The following is a 9,475-nucleotide window of genomic DNA, read 5'->3' on the forward strand; positions in this document are numbered from 1 at the left end:
CCTCAGTGGACTGCTGTGACAAAAAGTGATGATATAGAAAATACTCAGGAATCTGCCTGGCACGTATAAGTCTAGGTGAGAGTTAGTTCTTTCTGTTTAATAGGTTACAGGACAGGATTAAAGGGTGACAGAGAGAAGCAACTCTCAGCCCCAACCTCACATGGCAAAACCACATCAGGAAAGGCCCTGCTCCACCTCCCAGAGCACAGCAGCCTCTCGTCAGGAATAAAGGAGTTCCTCTAGATGCTGGAGGGTGCCTAACATGTTTGTCCAGGTTGGGTCACCATGACTTCAGCCAATCAACAGGAAGAGGGAAGAGAGAAGAGAGAGGAGAGGAGAGAGATTGTGTGTGTGTGTGTGTGTGTGTGTGTGTGTGTGTGTGTGTGTCTAGGGCCCACTGGGGACACTGTCCACCCTACCTGGCTTGTAAACCCATCCTTCCTCTCAAAGGGAACCACTACCCTAGATGCTGGGATGATTATACCCTGCTGATAGTCTTTTTGAACATCCCAGTGTCTTTACTCAGGCTGAGCCAAGAAGATGTGAGTGTCAGCGTGTCTTGGTCAAGTTCCTGGCAGCCCTCTGAAGGTCATGTCACACTGACCCAGGCCCTGCCCCATGGACACACAAGCTGGGACAGACCAAAGCAACTCTAGACAGCCAGGAAAAGCCCAGAACTAGAGGAGAATTCAGAAATACGTCTCCAATCTCACTGCAGGGGACAGAGCAGGAAGAGCAATGCCTAGTATGCAACACAGCAGAGAAGTCTGGACAGTCACCTCAGGGATCCTGTCACCCACAGGGAGGTGGCGGTGACTCCAACACCTGGGCCCAGCCTCCCTATGCAAGTGACCCAGTTGGGCCTCTCTTGGCAATTTGCAGAAGCTTCTGGGAAGGACGCCAGGAGACGTGAGGCAATTGTCTGCTCTACTGGAGGGAGCTGAGCCTTCTCGTACACAAACAGATCAATAGCCTGTGTTTCTGATGGGTGAACTCGATAAATGACTGAACTGAGGTTGCCTGATGGGTACAAACCCAAACCAGAATCCAAACCCAAAACCATAAATAGAAAACAGAAAACCCAAGAACAGGATCATAAATACTGTCAACCAGTCCAAGCCCTTTGGTAGGATAGCCTGAATCTCCTGTTCCCTAATCTAGGAAGTGGGCCATCCTCTCTGGGGTCAGTCTGGGGTGGAATCAGATGGGAAGAAGACATGCTAGAATCATCCTACTGATATGCACTCAATACCTACTGCGATTCAGGCAATGTGTTGGCCTCAGGGTACAGAAAACATTGACATGGCAGGGTTAGGAGGAAGGCTTACACGGCTAAGTTAAAAGAGAATCCTAAAAAAATTAAATAATGTAAAAAAGGAGAAACAGAGAAACAAAAACTGAAATGGTGCAAAACCAAAAATATATACTATAGACCTCAACTCAACTGTATTACATTATATATTAATGGACTAAGCACCTCAATTAAAAGCAGTGATTGTCAGAATAAATACAAAAGCAAGACAACTACATGTCTAAATTTAAAAATTTAAAAAGCATGGATAATGATATTCTGTGCCAATACATAACAAAAAGGCTGGAGTAGTTACATTGATATCTGATAAAGTAGACTTCAAGACAAAGAGTATTATCAGAGATCAAGAAAGATATTTTGTAATTATTAAAGTGTCAATCAGAAAGAAAATAATCATAATATATACATGTATATTTATGTATATTTATATAATAAATATACATGAATCTAATAACAAAGCTTCAAAATACATAAAGGAAATATTTATAGAAATAATTGGGAAGTATGCACTTTCATGATAAAATAGGAGATTTTGATACCTCTCTTTCAGTATCAGAAATAAAGAAATTGTATGCCTGAAACTTACCGGATTTTGTTAACCAATGTCACCATAACAATTAATAAACAAATAAGTAAATAAATAAATAAATAAAGATATAGATCACTGGTTCTCTAAGTGTGGACTAGGGATTCCTGTAGGGTCCCCAAGACTCCTATAGGGGGTCCACAAAGCCAAAGCTATTTTCAAAAGTTATAAGACTTTATTCGCCTTTTTCTCTTTTAATTTCTTATAACTATACAGTGGAATTTTCTAGAGGCTACAAGATATGTGGTATTACAACAGATTGAAAGCAAGATCCAGCCATCTCCTATTAAGCCTAATATTAAAGCGATCTGCAAAAATGTAAAGCAATGCCACTCTTCTCACTAAATTTTGTTTTGGAAAATATAGATGTTGGTTTTTTGTTTTTGCCTTTTTTTGGTAAACTTTATTATGTTAACATAATAAATATATATTTACTTAATATATATTTAAATTTTTATAATATTAAATAATATATCTTATATAATATTATATGTAAATATAATGAAATTAAATATTTACATATAATATTATATAAGATATATTATTTAATATATCTTATATAATATTATATGTAAATATAATGAAATTAAATATTTATTTTAAAATACTACATTATATGTGTTAACATTATTGAATTTACTATTGCTGCTTTTAAATGAAACAATGTAGAAAATATACTCTTTTCAAGTCCACCAGATACATTCACCAAGATTGAGAATATGCTGGGCCATAAGAACAAATCTCAATAAATCTTAAAAATTTGAGATCATACAGATTAAATCAATAACGATATGACATCTAGAAAAAAAACAAATATTTGGAAACGAAACAATATACTTCTAAATAGATGGGTAAAAGAATCAGAAGAGAAATTTAAAATACCTCAAACTGAATGATAATGAATATACAGCATATCCAAAATCATTAGCTGCAGCTAAAACATTGCTTAGTGGGAAATTTATAGCTCTGAATATATATATGAGATAAGAGGAAAGATCTAAAATCAATAACCTAAGGTTCTACCTGAAGAAGCCAGAAAAAGAAGAGCAAAAGGAAAGGCCGCTTGACACTTCCTGTTCCACTAGGATGGGGTGGTACACCTGTGAGGCCAGTCTGGAGCGGGAGGAAGATGGGCCATGTTTCGAGACTCCTCCGATTGTACTTGGGGTTAATTCCCTTTGAGTTAATTTTTCTTTCCCCACATCCTATTCATGGCAGCCATTGGCAAACTCTCTCCTACAAGACAGGAATAATTTCCATATTACCTTCCCCTTCCAGCTCCATCTCCTATTAAGGAGGTTCAATAAGGGGAATTTCTGGAGTTTCACCACTCTCCTGCCTAGCTCATCCAGGGGACTCTCAACTTAAATCCTCCCTCTGATTGGGGAACACTTTGTCCATCCATATTCATTCATTCATTCATTCATTCATTCACTCATGGAGATATTTACTGAATATCTACAATTAGAGATCATAAGTTAATAAAGCACAGGGATTTTAGGACACATCTCTAGCTGAGATCCAGCTCTGCAACTTACAAGCAACCCAGGCCAAGTCACTTGTTTGCTTTGAACCTCAGTTTTACCATCTGCAAAATAGGGCTAATACAACTACCTGCTTCCCAGAGCTGTCGTAATTGTTGAGTTGAATATTGCATGCCAAGGGTGTAGCCTGGAGCCTGGTCCACAGCAGGGGCTCCATCACTGGGAGCCATTACTCATCCCAGGCTTTGGGGAAGCTTCTGGGGAGATAGATACCAACCTAGCCCCAGCCCTGCAGGAGCTCACAGTGGTCCTCACTCCTGTCCTTGTAATACACACGGCCCACACTGCAGCAGGCTCACCCTGGATCCTCAGGCTCTCTTGATACTGGATGATGAAGTACTCTTGCTTCTGCTGCAGCTTCTTCAGTTCATTCTCCGTGTCCTGCGTGACCAGTCGCAGCTCCTCAAATGTCTGGTTGATCTGAAGGTGTTTCTGGGACATGGCGTCAACCAGAATCCCAGGAGGAGAGGTACCCTGGAGATAGATCGGGGCAGAGGGCAGGCAGGAGTGAGCTGGGCAGGGATGATGGGAGAACATCTCAGGCCTGAGGGACCACAAATACTATAGACCCCAAACTCCAAATCCGGAGTAAGAAGGAAGGGCAATTTGAGTCAGAAGGATAGTCATTTGACAGAACTGGGGTGGAGCAGGGAAAGAAGGAGGAGAAATGGGTGACCTGACAGACTCTGGCATCTTCATAAAGCATAGTAGAAACATATGTTGCAGTTCCGGCCTCCACCAAAGTATCCCAGACAGGGTCCATTTAAATTCTCTTTGAAGAACTTATTAAGTCCCAAGAGTCACCTAGATTTTCCTACTAAGGATAATGACCCCGCATTTCACATTCTTTCACTAATCCAATGCCACAGACTGTGCTAGATGCTGGGGACAGCGTAGGGAACAAGGCTAGGAGAATCCACATCTTCTTTGTCCTCACTAACCTTCTTGTGACTGAGGGAACAGGGAAGAAGATGAACCTGTCATAGGTGGTGTCCTGGAGACCCCAAAGTCAAGTTATAGGGGAAGTATGAACAAGGGCTTTGTAGGTTCAGACGTTTAAGTAACCTGATTTGATATATTCTTCAGCCAAGTCTTCAGGGCCTTTCCAATTAATCGTTCTCAGAATAAAATCCAGATTCCTTATGCCCTAGAAATAGTCTCTGGTGGGTTCTGTGAAGAACCCACCAATGACCTAGCTGATAGCCTCTGCCTATCTTCACACCCAGTTCCATTGCTGCCCAAGCACACTAGCTACTTTCTGTTCCTTGAACACACAGCATGTTCCTGCCTCGGGGCCTTTGCCCTTGTTCCATCACTTTAGAACAGTCTGGCACTAAGTCTTCCTGAGGCTGGCACTTCACCTGGCACCTTTTCAGAGTGGCCTTCTCTGAAGAGCCAATTTAAAATAGCACCACCCTTATCTGAGAGTGTCTAGTCCTTGTGTTTACTTCTTTCTTCTCTGCCTTCCTGTACTAGGATGTGATCCCCCTAAGTACTAGGACCTCATCTGCTTTGTGTACCACAAAATCCTCAAGGTATTCAAGAACACCTTGATGGCTGGGGGAAGGAATGATCCTCCCCACCCACTACCATGATAACACCTGTGTCATAGTCATGCATTTCTTAATTGGAGCCAAATTCACTTGTCTGTTTACAGATATCTCTGTGACTGCATGAAGTCAATAGACACAAGGGTTGTCCCAGAAGACCCTCTGTGACCTGGCTTCTGCCTCCTCTCTGGCTTTACCTATCGAGGCTCCCATTGGCACCTTTCTCCCAGCTGCATTACTTGTGAGTCTTTCAAATGTGATAAGAAGGCACATGTCTTCCTGCTCTCACATATACAGTTGTTACTTTTGACTCAAAACTTCTCCCTCCTCCTCCCTCCTTTTTTCCCTACTGTAGTTCAGACCTCTCTTTCCTCAGGACACCCCGCCACCAGCCTGCCCCAACCTAAGAGGGGAACTTTTCCCACATATGCCCCCTTAGCACTCAGCTCACCTCTAGAGAAGCTATCGTCACCTGAATTCCTTTCAGGTGGGGACCAGGCCTTTATCTGTTTCTCCAGTCCTAGCCCTTACTGCAGGACCTCAATACATGTTTACTGAATCGACTGCCAAATTCCTGAAATCATTGTCCACAACAACAAATGAATAATAAATATGACCTGTGTTCCAGGCACTAGTCTGTGGTTTTTACGTGTAGGATGTCGTTTTGTGAAATTCATTTTGCTTTATTGCAGATAATGTAACATTTGTACCATTCTCCAAGCAGATGTTCAATGCCTTTACGATTTCAGAACTTGAGTGACGAGCCCCTGTTCTGTCTCTCTGGGCCTCACTGCTCTGCGCTTGCCTGTGTTAGCTCTTCTGACACACACCTCGGCTCCCTTTCTCTTCACAGAACCCATCAGAGATTATTTCTTATTTTGGTCCCAGCCTCATCGATTGAACGATAATTCTTTTCCCTGGTGATTTGTAAGGCGATCTCTGACACAGATGAAGTTTCCAAGGCGTGTGTGTGTGTGTGTGTGTGTGTGTGTGTGTGTGTGTGTGTGTGTGTGTATGTATATATGTGTTTAGGGCTTCCTCTTCTGTTTGTCTATCCCTGGCCCACACAGTATCTCATTTAATGCTCACAATCACTCTGCAAGGTTACCTATTACCAATTATAACTGAAGGAACAGAGGCTCAGAGAGGAAAAGTAATTTGCTCAAGTCACAGAGCTAGTAAGTGATAGAGCCAGGGACTGACTGAAGCCAGTTGGGGCAGGGGTCCCCATAATATATAACATAATATTGCCCCTCACATTTGCTCAGATCTCTTATCTGTTTTGTGCTCTCTCATGACAGTATTTAAAAAACACAGTTGTGTTTAGAGAGAAAGGCATGCAGGACTTCTCAACCCCTCTCCCCTCATACCGGTGGGACACTCACATTGTTGGCTTCTCGGACCAGCCTCTGTTCATTGTACAGAATGTGCCGGATGCAGCGGACCAGCTCCATGGGACAGCGGTCATACGTGTTCTGAAAGAATCCAAGACCAGCTACCAGTGGCCACCCTCTGCATCCACCACGCCTGTCGCAGTGCATGTCCACCCCTTCCTCGCCTCCAGCTTCTGCCTCAGCTTTTCCCAGGAAGCCTCAAGAACTGTCACCAGACACCTCTATCTCTCCTTGACTTGATTTCCCCTCTCAGATCTCCACTTGATTTGCAGTGCATTAGAACCCCACGGCTTTGTAAACCACCTCCTTTGACTTTCATATCACAGAAACCCTACGACATAAGCAGAAACAATTATCCCCATTTCACAGATGAGAAAACTGATGCTCAGAGAGGTTAAGGGGCAAACAACTGAGTGAGCAGACTTGAGGGACCTAATGTCAAGGGCAAGGTACTTTCCATCATACTTCAGTCCTGGATTCCTATTCTGTTTTCCTCTTCCCCCCTAGGTTTCTCTTGTTTCCTCCCTCTTCTGGGATGGACTTTTTCTTTACCTGGAACTTTGATGCTTGTATTTAAGAAGGGCTGTCTAAGAAACACACGTGAATTACAATAAATGCTTGATTATGATTACCACCCACACCCCTTTCTTGCTTCCACTAAAACTTCCTCTCTCCCCTATAATCCTTCCCCCCACCTCCCATGTGAAGGAGAAGTTGTATCTCACCATCTAAACCCTAATTCAAGGCTCTTTTATCCAGCCTCTGCCCCCAGGCAACTCTGTTCCTCTCCTACCCCACTTCAGCGGCTCTCCTACCTTCAAAAAAGCCCTAAGGCAGATGTCTGGTTGCCTCATTCCCTCATTTCTAGGATCTGTCAGCCTTCCTTTCTCTAACAAAGGAATCTTGACTCAGTCTACTTCCATCCCTTCTTGTTCTATCCAGAATGCTGTTTCACCCATCCCCCTTTTCTTGGAGACAAACACACCCCGCCCCTTGCTTCTTAATATGCTAAAGGAATTGGATGGGTCTGACTTAGAAAGAGGGGGTGGGGGAAGTTGAAGCACAGAAAAGTTGCCAATAAACCCAGGGTCACACAGTGAGTCAGTGGCCAGGCCAAGAAAAAACCCAGAGGTTCTGATGCTGGAAAGAGAAGGTGAACCCTGCTTGCCTGCAGATGACCCCGAGTTCACACCCACCTGGAGCTGCGTGGCATAGTGCCCCAGCTTGATCTTCAGTAAGAAGCCATCTTCCCCCACTTGGTGGTCCGCCTTCTTCTGCAGCTCCTGCACCAGGCCATCCAGGAGCTGGGTGGCCTGGGCCTGATCCTGGGGATTTTCCGGGTCAATGGCATCCCTTGGGGCAGGGCAGAGAAGCCTACTGTGGTGCCTCCTTGACAAGGAAGTCAGGCACCAAGAGGGACATGGAAATCCCAGGCTTGTGACTAAGGGTGCTCTAGAGCCCACAAGACGTGTCCCTGGCAGTTCCACAGGCATCAGAGTCTAGAGACATCCCCTCTCCCCTCCCAGGCTCCCATTTCCCTGTTCCCCTTTCCCAGGAACATGGCTCCTTCCCCACGCAGATAGACAGGACCAGAACCACACCAAACCACAAAGAGGAGACCTAAAGGTCAGGGGGTCCGGGGGGTGGGACCCGTGGAGGAAGGGGAGGCAGGGGCCCCTACCAAGGCTGGCTCTCGATCCACTGCGCTAAGTAGTGCCGGACCTCGATGGGGAAGTGCTGCCCATAGAGCACCTGCATCTGGCGCAGCGCATCTCCCTGCAGCTGCTGGGCCTGGATCCAGCCCGCCATGTCCGTTCACCTAGGGCGAGCAGAAGGCTGAGGAGGCGTCTCCTAAGCAGAGGCATAGGCTGGGCCTGCCCTTGGCCCTACCATGCCCACCCATCCCTGGACTGCGGTCAGGCCAGGCTCCTCCCCTCCCACAGACATGCTTTCCTGTGCGGGAAGAGAGACGGTGAGGAGGGGAAGGCCGCCCTGCCTCCGACAAGGAACCCGCTGAAGCTTGGGGAGGGGCTCTCGAAAGTCAGGTGCCCTCCTCCTCTTCCTCTCCCCTAGCCCCACCGGGGCTTCCCCAGAGAGGGGCCAGCTAGAAACTGAAAGAGAAACTTGACGGCGGAGGCCCATGGCCCTCCAGGGAGGGCTGCAACATTCCCCCTACCCTGCCTGGGATTCCGAGTTCCAATTTCTGGGAAGGAGGGACAGTCCAGCTCAAAGTTAGGCCTCTGACAGCTCCCACTGGACGGCCGGGTCCCTGCGGGCACGTGGCTAGGGCTGTTAAAAGGGAGGGTTGGGGAGGCAGACGCTCCCTCTCTTTGCTGGCGCCCTGGCAGCGGTGCCCTCGGGTCTCCTACTGTCCAGCCCCACAGCGCCCCCTGCCCACTGCGGGCGAGGACGGCGCCCACCCGTGGCCCTCTCCCTCTATCCGCGTCCCTCGCCCCTGGTCCGCGCTGCGCCGAAACTCGCTCTCGGTCGCGGAGACCGTTCCCCGCATCACTCCCGGCCGTCGAGCTTCGGGTCACCGGGCGCGGGGCCCGGACAGGAGTCGAGTGTCCCCTCTACTCCCCTCTCCGCGCGCGCCTCCCGGGACGCGCTTCCTGGCCACCTACCTGGTGGCGCCTAGCCGTCCGGCGGCGGGGCCGGCTCTGCGCCCGCGGCTCTCACTCCAGGCCTGGGCTCCTGGCGGCAGCGGCGACGGCTGTTACTACAGGAAGGAGCAGAGAGCAGCGATTTCCTCCTCAAAGGTCAGCTGCCTCTGATAGACCATACACAGCGCGCGAGCTCTCGCCAACACCCCTCCCAGCCTCTGTCGCTCCCTCTCCGCCTCCGCCCTCGGTCGCTGGCTCCCCGGCGGGTGCGCAGCGGCGGCCGCGGCGAGGGCCCCGACTGGTGAGGCTGGGTGGCGCCAGGCGTGGGGGCTGCCCCGACGGCGGGGTCCCCCGGGAGTCCCAGTCGGCCCTCGCCTGTGGTCCGGGACCGTAGCGGGCAAGAGGCACAGGAGTGGCCGGGGAATGGGAGTGGGAGGGCCGGGAAATCCCGGGCTCTGGATGGAAATCCCAAACCAGGGCCTCAGT

General features: G+C 47.7%; 1 protein-coding gene across 1 annotated transcript in view; it reads right to left on the reverse strand.

Moving 5' to 3' along the window:
• LOC105306335 (signal transducer and activator of transcription 5A-like) overlaps positions 1-9,253 on the reverse strand; it is a 16,593-nt gene extending 7,340 nt beyond the window's left edge. The window contains exons 1-5 of the mRNA XM_023523929.1: positions 9,011-9,253; positions 8,068-8,205; positions 7,583-7,739; positions 6,378-6,467; positions 3,616-3,916 (exon numbers count right to left, since the gene is read on the reverse strand). Coding sequence (XP_023379697.1) covers positions 3,616-3,916; positions 6,378-6,467; positions 7,583-7,739; positions 8,068-8,195 — 676 coding nt within the window. The 5' untranslated portion in view covers positions 8,196-8,205; positions 9,011-9,253. The remainder of the gene's footprint in view (positions 1-3,615; positions 3,917-6,377; positions 6,468-7,582; positions 7,740-8,067; positions 8,206-9,010) is intronic.
• Positions 9,254-9,475: the final 222 nt, after the last annotated feature.

Source organism: Pteropus vampyrus, unplaced genomic scaffold (assembly GCF_000151845.1).
Source record: "Pteropus vampyrus isolate Shadow unplaced genomic scaffold, Pvam_2.0 Scaffold432, whole genome shotgun sequence".
Lineage (NCBI taxonomy): Eukaryota > Metazoa > Chordata > Mammalia > Chiroptera > Pteropodidae > Pteropus > Pteropus vampyrus.